The 19,796-nt window shown below is 41.0% G+C and overlaps 1 protein-coding gene across 1 annotated transcript; it reads right to left on the reverse strand.

Annotated features, from left to right (window-relative positions):
- Positions 1-420: 420 nt before the first annotated feature.
- On the reverse strand, positions 421-5,150 carry nod2 (nucleotide-binding oligomerization domain containing 2). Its single transcript, XM_070963148.1, has 10 exons — positions 4,560-5,150; positions 3,974-4,100; positions 1,946-3,725; positions 1,718-1,801; positions 1,557-1,640; positions 1,362-1,445; positions 1,195-1,278; positions 979-1,062; positions 759-842; positions 421-525 (listed from the first exon to the last, which is right to left on the reverse strand). Exons 1-10 carry the CDS (start codon positions 5,043-5,045, stop codon positions 453-455), a joined length of 2,970 nt encoding a protein of 989 aa, XP_070819249.1. The 5' UTR covers positions 5,046-5,150; the 3' UTR covers positions 421-452.
- Positions 5,151-19,796: the final 14,646 nt, after the last annotated feature.

The raw sequence follows: 19,796 nt of genomic DNA on the forward strand, positions 1-19,796 counted from the left end.
GTATGTTATATTCATGTGTTTTGGATGGAAATTTGAATCCAAAACTAGTAAATTGTAAAATAGTAGGTAGTACAGTAACTTGAGTGAATTTGTTTAGTTAATTTCCAGCACTGACTACAGACGACTTATTTTCAGTAGAGACAAACTGCTTGTTTTTGTACATTACATATGTACAAATTGTTTTCCTATTATTATAGTAGTAATTGTAATAATGGTGGTGGTGGTGATGTTATGGGATCCTATTACCACCTACATCTATAAAAGAAACCCAAGATATTGATGAATATATTTTTTGTACTTGGATAAACGCTGAAAAGTGGTATTTTGTTCTCCTAACCAGAATATACTTTAGCAAACACATTTTACATTTTAATATAAAATATTTTCTGTAATAAATAGTAACAATCCTTAAAGCACAGTCCTACACAGTTCCCAGACAGCTTAATACCAAATCAGAAGATCAGTCTTGATTCACGTTGTGTCATCTCTTCTACTTCCTCCAAACTGAGGTCATTGTTTCTCAACCTGCAGTATGATTGGAAAAGACAAAATCAATCACTGACAATGCACAGCAAGTTTGCTGCAAGAAACTAAGCCAAAATAACATTTTTGTCATATTAGGATACAGTTTCATACATCAGCAGTACGGCCACGCACTGTGATGCAGACAACATCCAATCAAATGTACCAACCACACAAGCAACAAACAGTGGGAACTTTTGTATTTGTGAGTGTATGGCTCACTGTTCATCACATACCATATTGATTTCACATGAGTGCTGTGTTCTAGGGCTTGAATGAGACATTCCACCCCTGTTCTGGTTATGCAGTTCTCTGTCAACCTTTTACAGGAAATAAGAGGGTGGAGGTATTTAAGCACTACTCTACAGTGACTATTCAAATGTCAAATGAGCCATTTGGTTAACACAAGTGTCATGTGCATTGTCAATACAAATATAACTTGCCTCTAACACTTACCAAAGCTCTTCCAGTGATGTACTGTTCTTGACAATGTTTGCAAGGGCACATGCTCCTGCACTGCCTACACCATTGCCCACCAGGCTACCATTACATGAAACATATTATACATACAATTGGTCATTATGCAACTTCTTGCACAAGCAGAATTTCATTGTATTTATAATACATTTTCCACACTGTCTTAAGTCTGCCAATATTGAAAGCAATTATTACCTAAGCCACACTAGAGATTTGCTGCTCTCTAGGGCTCTGGCAAGGGCCTCTGCTCCTGCATCACCTATCTTATTGCCCCAAAGCCTGAGAATGCAGAGAAAGAGTACAGTAGTAAGTGGAAATGCACAACCAATAAGATGCATGCAATTTTGCAGGAGGACTTGTACCCTAAATGCTGCAGCGAACAGTTGAATTTCAGTCCCTCTGCCAGCTGCTTTGCTCCCTCAGCTGTTATTTTATTGTTGCCTAGCCTGGAAGAAAACACAGAAGTTTATTTGCTATACATTTTACACTGCGTAGTCATAGCACATATAGTTCCATATTAGACTCACATCTGATGAGAAAATACTGCGTGTGCTGACCTTAGAGCAAGGAAATCCTGCTTGGTTTTCAGAAGATGAGAAAAGTGCTGTGTGCAAGCATCAGTTAGCTTGTTGTTGAAGAGCCTACAAAGAAGCAACATGATTATAAAAGGTCCACCATCATGATAGTGTTAATCAGTACTAATCTTGACAATACTTACGCAATTTTCTGGAAGTTGTCACATTGAATACCTTTAGCAATCAGTTTGCGGATCCCCTCATCTGTAATATTATTGTTCCTGAGGCTGATAAAGGGAAATATGGGACACTTAAGCATAACATGTCTTTTCTGCCTTATAGTCATGTATAGTGCCATCTAGTGCTATTGTGGAAGCTGAGTTCACTCTAATGAATAAATGGAAGGAAGAATGCAACCTTTAAATACTCACTGCAGGGAATTACAAATGTGCATGCAGGGAAGGAGCTGCTCCACTCCAACATCTCCCACTGAGTTGTTGTCCAGCTGGAGGCCAACAGGATTCCTCAAATGCTGGAGCACATAGGCTAGTGCAGTGCACTCTACAGGACCAATGTTACAGTAGGTCAGTTTCAGGTGGTCCACCTGCAGCTTGCTCATGGCATCTTTAGCGATCCTGCTGTCCTGCATCTCATAGATGCATTTGATAAGCCAGACAAAGTCTGGCATTGCATGCATGCTCTTCTTCTCCCCCTGCACAGGTTTAGGGATAGACTTGAAGTGTTTCTGCATGCCTTTGGACAGGCATCTCAACACCTGTCTGACCCTCTTCTCCAGCACAATGCTGGGGCAACAGTGGAGCCACAGGCTTTGATGGCGCTGGGACAGTAGTCCTGACACAAAAGTGGCTGTGATTTGCAGATTTGCTGTTTCAGCTGCTGTAGCTTCCCCCTCAAAAGCCAACTCTTGATGGTTAGAGGAAGGCAAGCAGGACCTGAAGCATGCGCCGATCACATCTGTCTCCCTCATGTCCTTCATCTCAAAGAGCTTAGGAATAGTTGAGTGGTTGGTGTTATTTGACAAAACAATGTACAGAGCAGCAAAGAAACACTGTAAAGTCACATGAAGGAATTCATAGCGTTTACTGTGGGTGGAGGACATGTCTTTGCTTTGCATGAGAAAGCCCATGCAGATGTCCTTTTCAGATACAGCACATGTCTCCAGGTCTGCATCTGTGAAAATGTAACAGGTGGTTCCTATCCCTTCAAAGGCAAGCTGCCCTAGGTGCAAGACCGTTTCTAGGTGCTCCTGGAGCCAGCCTAATCCCACGGTGCTCCTCGGCAAGCTTTGGTGCTGCAAAAAGTGCTGTAAGATCATTAAGTACACATCTGTGATTGTTTGTGGACTACCCTCTCCACAGCCTAGCAGCTCCTTATGGCACTGTGAGACAATCCAGCAGAGGACTGGACTGTGACAAAGTCCAAGTAAAGCAGTGTTTGTCTGCAGGGACTCCAAAACCTTTGTAGCCACAGTGGGGTCACTGTGATGCTTCCTCACAAAACAGTCAATCCCACTTGGAGAAAAGCCTCTCAGGAGGACCTCTTTGTAAAGGTGTTTCTTCAACGCAGGGACCACTGCCTCTGGGCGACTAGTTACCACTTTCCGCACTCCCTTCATTAGGGAACCCTGGATTAAGTTGAACAATAGTATATGAACAGGTGCACGCTGGGTGGGGCAGCAGAGCCGGTGCTCATCTGAAAAGCTCTGCTTGAGCTCATCCAGGCCATCGAAAGTGAAGAGGATGAGATGTGGGTGGTCCAGGATGAACTGGAAAATCTCTTCCTGTTGCCTGTCTGGCCAGCAGCAGTGCTGAAACATCAATTCTTGGATAGACAGTTCCCTGTGCTCTGAGTTCAACCTGCGACAGCTGAATGGAAATAGAAGGAGAGATTCCTGGAGGGCTGCCCCACGAGCCCAAAGCAAGTGCAGCCTCTGGAGTAACGTGCTCTTCCCACTGCCTGCCTCCCCAGACACTACCACTGTGTCGGCCTGCTCATTCACTGTACCCACCGTACTGACTATGTCCTCCAGGCCCAAAGGTCCATGTACATCAGCACAGTCATGAGCTAGCTCCAGCTGGCCTTCAGTGTAGATGTCATCCAGAGACATGTGGCTGGTCCCTCCATAAGTACTGAGAAAGCAGCACTGGGCAGACACAGAAGTGCTGAGCTTCTTCTGATACTTAAAGAATTCTGGGACAGAAAGCATGAGATAAAGTACTGAGATGATGTACAATAAATACACAGCAAAGCAAAAAATACATACTCTGTAATGTGGTATGCTGACAACTGGTCTTTTCACATTTTTTTTTAATTTTCCACCAAGGAAATGCATACATTTTGTATATTTCAGACAGAGCTACTATAGGTTTAGTTTGCACATACAGTTGTAAATATAATTATATACTGTAATAGTTTTCAGCAAGATTATAATGATATACCTTTGCAAGGAGTCAGTTTCTCCTGGTTCAATTGGGATCCAGATTCCTGTTTTTGCTGAATGTACTGCAGTACAACCTTTGCAGCTGATTCTCCTTTTGATCTGACGTGGTCAAGCAAACGCCTTGCCTGATAGACGTGAACAGCAACAGATTCATTATTAATTTCAACATTTTCGCATACAGTTACTCTCTTTCTTATTCAGAGTTAAATTGGAAGATCAATACAATTTTTATGTTTTTACCCTAGGTTTCAAGGTAGCACACAGTTAGCTTAGCTTCATACAAAGACTGGAAACAGGGGCAAACAGCTAGCCTGGTTCTGCCAAAAGTTCACTCTTTATATCTTGTTTGTGGAGTCCTTGGGAAAATCCAAAGTGTAAAAAAGACGCACTGTGATGTTATGGGACTCAGGGCAAGCTCTCAGCAAGAAAGTCAGTGTAAAGTGCATGAGCATCTATTTTTAGAAAGAAAAATATGCTGCGGGTGTATGAGAAGTGAAAAAAAAATGAAATAAAAATAAAAAATAATAGGAAGTTGTCAAGCCACAGTTTAATAATGTGTGTTAAACATGGGCCATTTACTGTACCTGCTGAGAGGGGGTGTGTATGGGGAGGCGCACTTCATTGCAGTCTGCTGAGGTAAAATGTCCTGATACAATGAGAGCTTCTAGAGCACCATCAATGCAGCCTTGTAGCTTGCTGACCAGGCTTGGTCTTTGACTCAGAAGAGTCTGAGCAGATGTGCTCTGGTGATCTTCTTTTTCTTCTAGATATGAACAGCATCCTGACAAAGACAGGCCAAATTCCTGCGCTTCAGGTAGGACCTGTTTGAGAGCAGCTAGGAAGAACCCACAAGTTTCCACTCCCTTTGTATAAACCAGGTCAAGTAATTGTCTGGCATTAGTGTATAGCGCCCGACCTGGTACCTGTATGTTCTGGTAGTCTTCCCATATGAGCTCCCCCTCGGCAAGTAGTATGTCCAGAACCCGTTCCAGATTTTCAGCTGACCCGCTGCTGCACAGAGCATGCAGTATCTCTGTCCGTTGTTTCAACACAAGCTCCTGGACAAACATGCTTCTTGCATGTCAGCATCCATACTCAGGGACATCCAACGTGTACTTATGCTGCTTGTAGTATCACATCCTGGCACAGCAAACACCCACATGCCATCAAGCAACTAACAGCCACCACAAGTTTCATTTTCATTGTGCTAATACCACTGTTTCGTACACAGTGACCACTCTCATTTAACACATGTACAAACACACAAGATTAGCCTAAGAAACTTGAACTGCAACGGCATGCAACACAAAGCAGTGTAAGATTATCACTCACAAAATTGCCTCCACAACCGAGAACTTTCTTCCCTCCAGCTGTCATATGAGTAGAGAGGCTGCACTACTTTAGACGTGTCTCTTCCTCTTTTCACAGCTGAAAGTGAAACATGTTCTGCTACCAAGTCCCTCCTATAAAATGGGAATCAAGCATTGCCTTCTCTTGCCAGCAAATGAAATCAAATGAAACTTCAGCACAATTCAAACACAAACTGGGCTGACCTGCAGCACAGAGTAATATATGAATGCACACATCGCAATTTCATTCACTCCCCTGATTTTTTCAAAGCAGAGCAAAAGCGATGTTTCACAGTTGTTTGCTTGATGATCAGGAATTGTAGTTTGCCACATGCTAATGCTCATTGTTCACTGAAATGCATTGACATTTCCACATCCTCATAGCAGAGCTTTTCAGGGTGAGTGTACTGCATCCAGTAAAACCATAAAGAGGAATTAAAGTTTTCAAAAAGCAGAAGCTCTGGCACAATTAATAGACATGGTTCATTTGTCATCTTTATAAGAAAAGCCACCAGAAATATACTAAAGGGGAAAGATGTTAGTCCAAATCAATGGTTTCATACTGGTTGCAATTTGGTCATACAACCACTTGATGGAACTATTGCATATATAAAATAACCTGGTTCCTTCATGCTGACAATAATTCTGTTTCTTCCCTTTTGACACATGACTTTATTCCTCTTTTAGTGACATTCCTTTATTCCTCTTCAGATCTCATACTTCATCTCGTCATCCTATCACCACAGCCCTCTTTTTGTGCATCATGTAAACTTAATTTTCAGTGGAAATCCTTTGATGATTACAAGCTATTATGCATAAATTTTAAAAGGTTTTTTTTGGAGACATGCAATGTAACAATCTTAGTATAGTAATAATCCTACAGTGTTATAACTAATAAAACTGCAGCCACTGGGAACCTGCAACCTTGCCAGCGTGCTGTGTATCTGATGTAAACTTCAAAAAGCGCATATAAAAGACAACCCTGGAAACAGCTTGTGTTGTGATTGCCTCTTTCTCCCCTTGTGTTCTTTGATGTCAAGATTTAAAAAGTGCAAAAATGACTTTTTGGACAGTCAGATCATTTATAATTATTGTTATTATAGCTCCCTCCTGAGTACCATGATTAGTTTACTGTGTGTCTTCACTGTGCCCTGTGGGGGAAAAATCTCAAACACACAAAGGCAGGAGTAATCAAAGATAGACTGAAAAAAACTTTTTAAAGTGAGTTTCTTTTTTTCATTCTTCTTCTTGTCTAAGAAACAGGCACCCCCACCAAGGGGAGTGTAATGCAGAGTGCTCTCTGTCAGGCATCCTACATGAAGCTCTAACGTGGAGTTCTGTCATCCAAATCACAGTAGGGGGTCCAGACAAGTTTGGATGGATAAGAGAGAAGGTAAGATATTGTCAATAGAAAAAATCCAGGCATAATCCCAAAAGACATCTCTGAGTATTTCTGTCCTCTGTTGCAACAGAATTCTTAACACCTCGTGTCAAAGTAAGGAAAATATGTGGCTCCAACTTCATCCAGTTGGACTATATAACCTTCTTCATGATTAATGAAGAAATGTTTGGACTAAGCGTAGACTAGCCAAGAAACACAATTTTTTTCTGCATATGTGGCCGAAGCCATAACTCATTAACTTTGAATTACTAACAAATCCAGATTTGGATAAACTTGGATAAACAGATTTGGATTTGGATTTGTGAATTTCCCTTGGGGATAAATAAAGTATCTATCTATCTATCTATCTATCTATCTATCTATCTATCTATCTATCTATCTATCTATCTATCTATCTATCTATCTATCTATCTATCTAAAGTCTGAATTATGTTCTTCTGCTCATGATTGTTTGAATAGTCTGTCAGCTTGCTGTAAACCTCATATCTCCAAATAGTTAGCAATTTAGGAATTAAGAAAATGAGTTAAGATGAGATGGGTTGGTGGGGAGACTGCAATACATCATGTATCCAGCTGCCTTTGTTGTTGGGGCAAAACAAGGGCTTGCATTGTACTAGCAATAAACCATAGGTGATCAGTCTGTGCTGAGCCTAAACTGAGGACATACTTCTTAATTGGCATCAGGCATCCACTGTTCAATGTTGCTTTTGGTCTGACCTCAAGATAGAGTTCAGCAGTCAGGGTTTTTGGATAAAGAGAAAGAATTACTCTGGGTCTTTATGTTGCTCCAAAATCACTTTACAGAACATCATGATAAGAGCTTATTCATTTTTTCTACCATAGACACACAGATAGGATGACCTAAAATTGCCTGGAGGATCCACTGTTCAGCTTGCAGTTTACTGGGCATGAAAGTTAAGTCTTGCTCCATATGGACTCAGTTCAGCTCTGTGTACTCCAGTAAAATTGTTGCCCAGCACTAAATAACCTTGTCCACCCAAGTCAAGTTTTAAACTGTATGTCAATGAATAACAGTGCGGTTCAGTGCTGGATCCACCCCTCTCTCATAGCAGAGATGAAATACTTTGGCTCCAGTCATTTCATAGCTGTGCATTCTTTCTGTGCAGATATCAAAAGCACATGTGGTGAGCTCAGTGTTAGGCCAGGTGCACTGATGTGCTGTGTGTGAGCTGATTGGTTTGCCAGACACAGAACTCCCAGAAGCAAATCAGCACGTCTCATCCTCTATGAAGTCTGAAGTAAATCCACATGCAAGTTGTCATACATAACCAATTATCCTCATGTTCAGCAATAATTATTTATTTGTACATATTGTGAACTTTAAAAGAATGCACAACTGTACCACACAAAGAGCTGTACCACAATAACACAAATAGTACACAAAATGATACAAGCAACGGCCAACACAAAATAACATAAAAACTGTATTTTACCCTTGTGATGGAAAATACATATATGACAACAACACACAGTAACATACATCTATACAGCCATGAAAACAAACCAATCTATATGTCATTCCAGTGTAAGAGATTGGGGACAAAATCCAGTCTTGATTACAGTATGTGCAAAGATGCAAAAGCTTAAGTCTTTTTGCTATGAACTTCCTTCATGGTGTTCAGTGGAGGGATTGTAAAATAAAGAGGAACTCTGGAACATACCCCCTTCATTTGTTTACCTCAGACTGCTGAAGCCTAATATCAACTTCAGATACATTTAGGATTGTGCCTTTACACATCAAGGACACCAGATGGATTTCATCTCCCATCTCTTACATGTAATCGAACTGTGTTCATGGCCAATATGTGACCAAGGAACTATTACAGCAACCAAAACCTGTTTCAAAATGCATAATGAGCATCTAAGTTTTGTTCTATGACAGACTTGAATAAAATGTGAGTCTATTCTTTGAATGAGCAACCCTGCTTAATCTGGATAACATAGGTAAAAATGCACATTCAGTAAATTATGGTATAGTAGTGGTTCTATGATAGTAGTAATTTGCAATGCATAGCTACAACTTCAAGGTAATATCTTCATTGATCAACATTCATAAATAGCTGACATTAATATTACAGTCTCAAAGATTCTCATCTCAATAAACATCTGTCAAGTCAGTGCCTGTCGCCAAATGAGGTAACGCAGTGGTGCCTGAGCTTATGGTCCAGTGATGACAGTATTGCAGCATTTATATATCCATAGTATTACAAACTGGGTGTGCAAACCAAACATTTCCCACTGCAGCAGCATCAACTTACAAGCATTTAAGTGGTGAAATACTTGTTGACTTTTATTATGAAGAAGTCACAAAATGCAAGACAACAGCCATTTTCAGATTTTTTTAAACAGTGGATCAGTTTGAGATCTTGATGGAGCAGCCACAGTGAGCTTTGAGATGAAGAGCGGTGGGCGACAGGCTGCACACCTCCAACTTCCCAGCAAGGCAACAAACTCCTTTCCTTGCACCCTGCTGTCTGCAGACTTGCGCTGTATGCAGCTTAAAATAAGATACAGTTGAAAGGTTAATTATTGTCTGACTTCTTTCCTAAAGCAACAGTAGTTTTGCTGCCCATAGAATTCTATGACATGCAGTATTAAGCCACACTTATGAAAATGTAAAAAACAATGACAACCACCTCATCAATGGTGTCCAGTAAAAAAGCTGTTATACATGAACACCTGGAATCTCACATTCCTCTGAGACAGAGTGGTGACAAATAAAAAAGAATTACCTCATTTGATTAATGAGACATTAGCGGTAAGAGGATCATTACGTACAGTAATACTAAAGCAATGCAGACGTTGGAGCCTCAAATTGACTCATACATTGGAAGGATTAGTGCAGAATTAGAAAAGGCCTCCCCAAGCCAGAACGAGAGCTATTCAACAGAGGAAGTGGATGGCATCTCTTTCAGAGGAGCACATGTGCATGACCACGTGTACGTGGGTGTGTGTGTCAATCAGGATTTAATTGACAGGAAGATTAAAGCTCACATCTGAGAGCCCCCTGCCCCTTTTTTTCGGGAGCAGCCAACTTGAAGGAGCCTGGTCTCCAGCGTCTGCCCAAAGTTTGGGGTGCTGCGCTCAAGGTTAGCGCAGGCACCCCGCTGCGTGTGCGCTGTCTGAGATGGGTCCTACTTGTTGGACATTCATTATCAAACTCTGTTTGCTCCTTTCATCTGCAGCTTTCTGCAGCACTCAACGTAAACTACAGAGGCACCTTGCAGCTTGACATCTCTCCATTCACTCTGTACCTTAAACAGCATGCTGCCACATCAAAGAGCTGCGGCTGCCTTTGATGTTGCAAAAAGAAAGAGCTCCAATGATCTACTAAAAACCAATGCAACTTTCTGGAGCCTTGTTTTATTCATTTGCTATCTCTAGAAGTCTGGACTCACTCTTGAGAAGTCCAGACAGCACATTTGTAATTTGGAAAAGCTCTTCACAAGATGAAGTGAAGGAAAACTGGTCAAAAGAGAGTCTACTACCTTTTACTACCTCTTACTTATATTGCTGTGGTGACGTTCGTGTTTTCAGCATTATACTTCCAAATCACATGATTAAGTTGAAGGGGACTGTCAGTGAGCATCAGCTTTAAAGCGTGTGTAAAATGGCAAAGCCACAGTAAACATCCAGTACTGCTGACTCTAACTAAGAAATGGGTCAACACGTCCCTTTATGCAGGGCCTCACATTAATGCATGTATTAATGGACGAAAATGAAAAACATGAAGGTGACAAGCTTCATTTTCTGGTTCTACCACTGATGCAAATTACTTAATGAGCATGTCAAGAATAAATGAATATTTAAGTGCTTCTATTAACAATGGAGCAGCTTCTTAATATAATAATATCCACATTTATATCATCAAGATCATTCTAATTAATGATCATTAATTGCATCAATAATACATAAATAATATTTATTGATTAATATATTTCATAGAGTGCACAAATTCCATAAAAGACCAAGCCAGCTCTATCCTTCTCTCAGCCCTCTCCTTTTTCCTGAGTCTGTGGGTCTCAGCCGCAAATGCATTCATTCCCACTGAAGATGTAAATCATTCAAAAGGGGTTCCTTTTTCTTTCTTTTTTTAAACAAAAAGGCTCAATATTTTCCTTAAACACCTGTGCAAGGCACCTTTTAGCTCACTTTACTGAAACATAAATAAGAGTGCACTTGTTGGGGACTATTTTTAGCTGTGGATTAATGCATATTTGTAGTTTGTATTTACAGCAGAAGGAAAGTGTATGTGGGATTGACTCTGAGCTAAGCTACAGTTGTTTAACAGATGCAACAGTGTGTCTCATTAATGCTTTGCTTTCAGTTTTTGGACCACAGAGCATCTATGGCACAAGAATAAGATGCACCAGGCTTTAGTGCACAGACAATACTTGTTAGTTTGATCTATCTGTATGTAATCACCTTCAAAGTGTTTGTCTTTTTCTTCGTTGGAGCAGTTTGATTTTGTCCTTTCCTTGTTGTTTGCTTCTCTCTGGTACAAATGGCTGGTGATGACACTGAAAGATGTAAACTCTCTAGAAGAAGAAGAAGAAGAAGAAGAAGAAGAAGAATTTTACTTTATTAATCACACATATGCACATGCCATGCTTTTTGAAGAACACGTCAAACACCTCATGAAATTAATTCCTCCGCGTTTGACCCATCCTGGTAAGTCGTTCCTCTGCGGCAGACCAGGAGTGGTGGGTTGCCAGCCGACAGTGGCGCCCGGGGACCCAGTTCCTTCCTCCACCATAAACTACAGGACACAAATGGCCCTTTTGTGGCTCAGCTGCCTGTCATGATTCTGAGGGATCCTAAAAAATAGGCAAAAACTCAAGCTGATGTTTGTGACTTGCAGTGCATGTTGAGCCACTATCATACTAACTCCAGCTCTCAGCCATGGAGGTGCTGGTTTGCTACTGCTCCATTGCATCGCTTTGCTTAAAGAGGGATATCTTTTGAAGTGAAGATGTTTTTGGCATATTTGGAGGGCATGGGTTTAATGGTCCAAGCACTGTGCATGAGGAGCAAAAGAACAAGAGATGAATGACTTCTACCCCCAGGCCTAACAGCATCAGAGCTGAACAAAACAGCCTCTCTGTGCAGTGCCAGCTTGGTGATTATTGGGTGGATTTAATCCTGCTAATTATAACTCCATCAGATATAAGAAGGGAAATAGTGCCAGTGAAAAGTGGCATTTAATGCAAATGGCCACTGGGTCGGGCACGCTGAACTTCAGCACTTTGTCAGCTTGTTTCCTAATTGAATGAACTTGACAATAATTGAAGTGTTTTATTTTTGCCCTTCTTCCCACACATAAAAGAGCGCCATGCCAATTAGCTTTAATTCTCCCTTACCCCTCTTTCTTTTCATGCTCTCGAGTAGGCAGGAACCGGCATATTCCGATCATTTGCATTATCCAAAGCAAATCTGCTTTGAAGTTCTGAGAAAGTAAGAAAAAGGATCCACTTATCCCACATGAAAAAATGTTCAAAGCTCATAAATTCACTGGAACAGATGTACATTATCATTGGATTTGCCTTTTTTTCTCTTTGCTCCTGTATTGGTAATAGACTACCTCATGTCCTTCTCATCCTTAGCGTTTAGCATCTTGCCTTTACAGAAGCTAGCACCCCGCTGTGCCAATCCACACTTCAAAGCTCTCTGCCTATCTGCTGGAAACAAAGCACACAGAACATATTATGGCAGCCTCTCATTTCCCCATATTTAAGTCAATATCATTGCTTTTTTTTGCCAGTGGCGACACAAAGATAGGGTTTATTTATACCCAAAAAGACCATTCCCTGTAACCTGCCTGCCAACAACACAAATACAACACAGTACACATGCACAGGAAATGTTTATCCCATTTTAGACCAGTCTAATGCTGAATTTTTCCATGACAGTCACCAAGCTGTTCAGAGCTCGGGGTATGGAAATGCCAGGGGTGTACTTATTATTCTCTAAAATATTACATTGAACTTGAATTAAATAAAGAAAAAAAACAACAACAATTAATGTTTAAACTAGTGTTTTATTCATTGTTCAGAAAAATGACACTGTGCAGAATTCCTCATCCCTTGATTAACTTGTTGGTTACACCAGTTTGTAATACAAATTGATATCCTCATGGGCACTAGCAGAGTCATTGGAGTAAGTGAATGAAATATTTTAGATTGTAGTTTTAAATACCTCTCTGCTGTGAACTACTAAGAGATCACTGCCGATCTTAACTTCAGGTGTACAGGTCTCTGTGCTGGAGGTGACTCTTAGAATAATTGCTGTAAAAGCACTCACCACTCATGATCACGTACCCTTTGCTCAGATAGCAACCTCCTATGCCATAAGCTACAGACCTTTGTTCACTTTGCTGAACATCAACACTGGCAGATCTTTTGTCCTCTTTTATGCTGCAGCTTTGCAGATAAATATGTAGAAGATAACTAACAGGGTGCATGAACCCTCAGACTACTGCGAACATGTTCACCATATCAACTTACAACCCCGACTCCAAAAAGTTGGGAAGTTGTGTAAAACATAAATAAAAACAGAACACAATCATTTGCAAACAGTGTTTAAAGACAGTGGTTTTGCAAAGTGTTCCTGAGTCCATGTAGTAATATCCTTTATACAATGTGTTCACAAAGTGGTTAACCTCCATCCATCCTTACTTGTGAAGTCTTTCGAGGATGCCACTTTAATACCAAATGCTGCTGTATAATACATTTGGTGTTGAGTCAGAATCCAACAAGCTCTACTCATATCATTATTATTATTCTTGTCTTTAACTCCAAATGATAGAAAATCTGCCATGATGGATTTTTCTGGTGAAACTTTTTTGAAGAGCACATCCAATTTTAAGTCAAATGGACTGACGGTGTGATGGGCGTGGCCTCTCCAAATGTACTTTGTTACATTCCACCAGTGGATCGCAGCACAGTAGAGGCTGAATACAATAGCTGCTTGACTCAGATGTCAACCATCGCAGACACAGAAGTGCATTTCATGTTATATGATATCTAACCGAAAGGTTTGATTTACAACTAAAATGTGTGTGTGGCCAAGCATTACTCACGCTGTGGGCACATAAATCAGTTTACACAGTCACATTGTGTGGCCTCGCCTTCCATATGGGGACAAAACGCAAGTCCCTGTAATGTAAATCATGGCATTTTAGGGTGTAGACTTTAAGGTTAGGTGAAGGTTAGGGTAAAGGTTAGGTTTAGGCGAGTAGTGGCGGTTAATGCAGGTGGTTATGGTTAGGAGAAGTCTCCAGGAAATGACTGTAAGTCTGTGTAATGTCCCCAAAAATTCTGGAAACACAACTGCGTGTGTGGATTCCATGTTGTCTAACTCAGTGGTTTTCAAAGTGGGGTCCGGGCCCCCCTGGGCCCCCCCCCCCCCCCCCCCCCCCCCACTAGGGGGGGCCTCAGAAAATTGGAGGGAAGTTAAGAAAAAAAAGCAAAACATGTGAGTTAATAATATTCTTATGCTAAACAAATGTAATAATTATTGACTAGTGAACACACACACAATTGAGAGAGATTTGATTTCTTTTGTTCTATTCTTGTCTGTCAACAGTTTGTTGAAAAGTTCATTATTCAGTGGGAATATAATACAGTGTTGAAAACATGTTCGTTAATATTCTTATGCTAAACAAATGTAATAATTATTGAATAGTGAATAAAGTAAGAATCATTCTAAAAGTTGATGTTTCTTTACGTATTTTGTAGCATTGTTGGTGGGTTTGCAAAGGGGGTCCCCGGCCAGAAGCTAATGCTGTTTGGGGGGCCATGGCATGGAAAAGTTTGGGAACCCCTGTTCTAACTCATGGCAGAGCAAGTTTTTAAGCGTGCAATATCTGTGAGGCTAAAGAGGAATTTCCTCGTGAGTGGACAATAAAGGTGTCTATCTCCTCCAATGAGGGAATGATCCACTCACATTCTCAGAATATGCTACAGTATATTATAGTTCCCTTTGTCATGCAGCTACGCTTCTTACTTGATATGCATTTGTGGCTACCTCATGATAAGCAAAGGTATTACAGTGTCTGAACCTGCAGGAGCCTCGACCGAGGAGACTAAGGTCTGCTGTGCTTCAGCGAAAAGACAAGACCGATAGAGAGAACAGACAACCATTTATGTACAGCAGTGAAGCCTTAGTAATCCAATAGTTAAGTAGCAGATGAAATGTATTCTAATGCAGTGAGCAAGTGAAATCATCTTTCTTCACAACTCCAAAGCAAACTTTAGTTTGAACTTGTACTACATGTTCTACACCCCTCACACTCTTACCTGACACACTTCCAGTCCAGAACCAACGAGATTGAGCAGCAGAGACAGGCTTAGAGATGAGAGGAGGGACACTGTCTCCAGTGCTGTCATTTCAAAAGGCGTGAATGCATTATCCAACCGTTACTCTGCTCTGAAGAAAATCTCCATGAACACCAAGGCTATTACCAACATACTGTATGTGAAGAGTTGAAAGGAGTGCAGATCAAAGTAAAAAAAATGAACAAAATGTCAAAAAAAAAAAGAAAAGAAAAAAGAGAGAGAGGATGCAGGAGGATACAGTAGGAAATGGTCCCTTCGGCTATACAGCATCTGAGACTTGCAATGAAGATGCAAGTAAAGAAAGTTTTTGAGCATTTCTTTTAAAGACTGCTGCAGAGGACAAAGAGAATCCTGGATTTGGAGCACACAATCTGCATTTCACTCAACAACAAAACAATGTGTCACCAGTTCAATATGCACTTCAGTATTGTGATTCAGGAAGAAAACGTCAAGTAAAGGGAGTCAAAACTCAAACGAAGTTTGGAGTTCATCATAGTTTGCTGGCTTGTGCTTAGAGAGCTTTCATCTCAGAAAGTTTCTTCACTTTGATACATCAGGTTGGGACTGTTGTTCTGTTGTTCTTCATGTCTAACGTGAAGCTTTCAGGCTATCATTAGTTATGGCAAATGCAGCGAAGCAGTTCTATGCAGAGCAAACATGGAATCTACTAGACCTGCCAAGTGCTTACAAAACATTGCTGCTTCCTCTTGTACTGAGTGATGCTCCCTTGGGCAATCTTTAAATCACTTCAGACATTTTTTTTTCTCCATCTCCATCTCCATCTCCTACCATGTTAACAAAAAAAATTTGGTAAACAGATGACGAAACTGAACACTGTGGCCATCTCTCTAGTAACTCCCAGCACAGCAGCGTTTCATTCTCTGCCAGACTGTGCTGTAAATTCTACACCAGGATAAACAGAACTGTACGATGCTTGCAGGGCAAAGATGTGCTCTCTTCCAAAAAAGTCAATCCTGAAAACTTTTCGAGGCTCGGTGACTCTTTTTTTCTGTTGGGTAACACGAGTTCCCATGCTTTTTAATAGACTTAATACTTCATAGACTTTATTGTTCAGAATTTGTATGCAATGGTGCAACTCACGCCAGGATTATACTTCTTCTTGTGTCTTTGAAAAATAAAAATCTCCAGGCTAAGCACAAGTAAGCCTGCCTCATCATAGGGGGTGAGTTTAAAAGTGCATCTAATGACTACAAATGGCCAGCCGCATGGAGATTTCTCAGAAATCATATAGTTAAAAGGCTTCTGCGTTTCTGATTTCTGCTTTGTTGTTGACTGCAGACATCTCTGTTCATTTTAAACCCAGAAATCTGAAAACATGTTGTTTCATCAACTGACTGATCCTTTGACTTTAAAATCTTGTTATTCCCTTATCCTTCCAAAGTAAAACATTATTGGAAATTAAGAGATTTGTTTTACCACACATTGCATACTACCAGATATTTTAAATATACCAAACTTGCATGAAAGTTAACACAAGTATTCTAAATATTATACCAACATTTTTTCCTTTTTCAATGAAATATTTTCCTGTAGCCTTTGGGAGTAAATGTGCTACTGTAACAACTGACTTTACACCTCTGATACGGATGTCTGAAGCTTTTATTAGCTGAGATGTGTAAAGCAGCAGTAATAATAACCTGGTAGGGTGTGTTCGGATAGAAACCATTTGCAATGATGACACAAGTTCTGCGGGTTACACTGCCTTGCTTACACAGATAGCCGTGTTCGTGAGAGGAAAGCGTATCACATAGCCAAGAGGCAGACTCTCTGTGGTTGCCCCGACCAGAGATAAGCTGCTAAGCTGCAGATGAAAGTGTGTGTGCATGTAGAGAGTGTCGCGTGGTGAGCAGCTGTGGTCAGCCAGATTTGGGAACCCTCTGTGACACCACAGTTAGGATACAGTGGAGAGGAGCTTTACTTCACAATACACACACATGCACGCACACACACACACACACACACACACACACACACACACACACACACACACACACACACACACACACACACACACACACACACACACCCTATCCAGCAAAACAAAACAAAACACATGAGGAAAACACTGCAGGTAAAATCTTATCAGTGACAAATGAAGTTAGAATTTGGTCTGGTTTTGTAAAAGTATGCAACAGTGAACACGTTGTCCCAAATAATACAGGCCCTCTCTCACACAGCGTCATCTTGTTTTGATCCTAAAGGCCCTGCTCTGTACGGCTGCCTGCTGGGTAGCTGTTCAGTGGACAGCACCATCACACTCTGGGGCCATTCCGTGAGGAGTGTGGATGTCGTCCTGGTGCCTGTGTTGATTGGGTGAAACGGAGGTTCGCTGTAGATGTGAAATTAGTTTGTGAATGGTGGTTTGTGAACCCTGCACAGGAAGAAATGGGTGATATGGGTAGATGGATTTTTGCCTTGAAAACAAGTTTAAACTATTTCAACTTAAGTAAAGGTCATCTACTGACATCATGACCCCATGAGCTTATGAAGAGGCTAAGAGACACTCCCAATAATGCAACAAATGGGTTCAGAACATGCAGCACATGTTCAAACACGTTTGATGCCCCATGAGTGAAAGTGACTGTAAGAGGGCTGACGGCTGGTATGGCAACAGTTTATTCACTTTTATGCCTCTCACGAGGTGTGCGGTCGATAGACCTACAGCTACAGGCGGTTAGCTTAGCTTTGCATTACGACTGGAAACAGAGGGCAACTGCTAGTCCGACACCCAGCACTCTAAAGCTCCAAAGTCTTCACGTTAGACCTATCTTTTTAGTGTGAAAACACTGCTTTTATGGAGGTTTATGTGCCCAAATATTTCTCGGACAGGTGCAGTTAATGCCGTTGCTGGTTTCCTGGAAATCTCATGGTGACTCAAGAAATGCACCCTTACCAGGAATAAAATTACAGATTTCTCTGGATTTCAACATTGTCTGAAACATTTGGGATAATGTAAGTACATAACTCATCAGAATATTTAAGAAAGGTTTGGTCAGTTTTAGACATTTTATTGTGGAAATGCTACATATTCTCCCTTTGCCTGGTGTATTTTGAAGGGACAGAAACATTATATCTGTCTAATTTATTTTCCTAAATCATATTTTCTTATGTTTCTGCAGTCCAGTCAGTCAAACTGGTTGTTTTGATATTTCCTGGTTTTTGTTGGAATGTCAATCAATAGATGGATTTTATATATGCACAGTGAATGTAAAAGTCAAATAAAATGAGCCCAGACGTCAGTGTGTGTATAAGGAACAGGTTCATACTTTAATAAAAGGGTACTTTCCCTTGGCACAGATCTGCTATCAAATAAATAAAGCAATTAATCAAATACAATCTATATAAACTAAACAAAGTCATGAAAAAACATTAGGAGGGAGGGGAAAACAGCTAGTGCTAAACAACTTTCTTTTACAACAAACACTGAGTGAAAGTGTGTCTGAGTGTGGAGAGACAGATAATTATTCCTCCCTCTGCTCAGAGGGACTGGCGTGGTGGATACTGGAGTACTAGCTGACAGTAGGCAAGTGAGATAGCTTGACAGTTAATTCATTATAAATAAGCCGTATATTCTTTCTATGATGTTGGTTTATCCTTTCTGCAGTCCACTATATACATCAGATTTTTCAAAATGTCGATACACGGATATAGCAAAGCAAATTAGTGGTGCAATACATACTGTGTTAACACGTCAGATTGGCTCTGAATACTGAAAATTCTATACAACAGATGATGGTAGATGTAGATAAGTGTCGACGACTTGGTTTAAATCATTTTGTTTCCTGACAACTGGCATTCATAATTTCAAATAAAAAATATAAAATGAATGGGAAAAGACAGTCTGGGAGATTTTCATGGATAGCTGAAGACCTTGACATTAGTATTTTATTTGACGTTTATTTCCCAGACCAAGTCTGTGTGACAAAAGTGAGAAAAAAAAACTGCTTTCCCAACTCTCAACAAACACTGTTGAGGCACTCTTAAGCAAGGCATATCACCCCCAGCTGCTCCAGCGATGCAGCTTTGAAGTCGACAGTATGAAAGTGTGTTATCAACAGCTTTCTAGTGTGAGCTCAGGTACGAATGTGTAGCAGTGCATTAAAAAAAGGAATTTACTTTATTCAGTAAAACTCTCTCCAGGTAAAAGAAGTTTAAAAATTGCAACCTGGCTGTGGGTCTGACCGAGCCTTTTCACTCAAATTCCTTCAAAAAGTCTCGTTCCCCATGTCCAATTGGACCACCCTGCAGGACGAGCCGTCGCCAGCGCGCTGTCCGTTCACACAACCACACCGACATTTTCACACTATTTATACTCAGAGCGTCACGCTGGTATCTACACTGTTTCGGGTGAGGGCAGGCCGCTGACAAAGGAGCTGCAGTGTTATGAGGGTTCCAGCAGCAAGGACCTGTTGTCCAGGAAAAGCAGCATGAGGTGAGGAAGCTGAGGTATGGAGCACAGCTGTGATCCCCCCACCTCCTCTGGGAATGACAGTGTTTCCAACACCGGCTCCCGTGAGATGACCCGTCTGACTGGTGCCTCTGCTAAGGGAGGCCTGCAGCTGTGAGAGGACACCGCAGGGCTGAGGGCAAGACTTGAATACACTGCATTCCTGCTCATCACAGACACATGCACACGCATACGGCAGACTAACACAGCCAAACACGGTGGATATAGCTTGAGCACTCGTGGGC

Source organism: Chaetodon trifascialis, chromosome 1, assembly GCF_039877785.1.
Source record: "Chaetodon trifascialis isolate fChaTrf1 chromosome 1, fChaTrf1.hap1, whole genome shotgun sequence".
NCBI classification, from domain to species: domain Eukaryota; kingdom Metazoa; phylum Chordata; class Actinopteri; order Chaetodontiformes; family Chaetodontidae; genus Chaetodon; species Chaetodon trifascialis.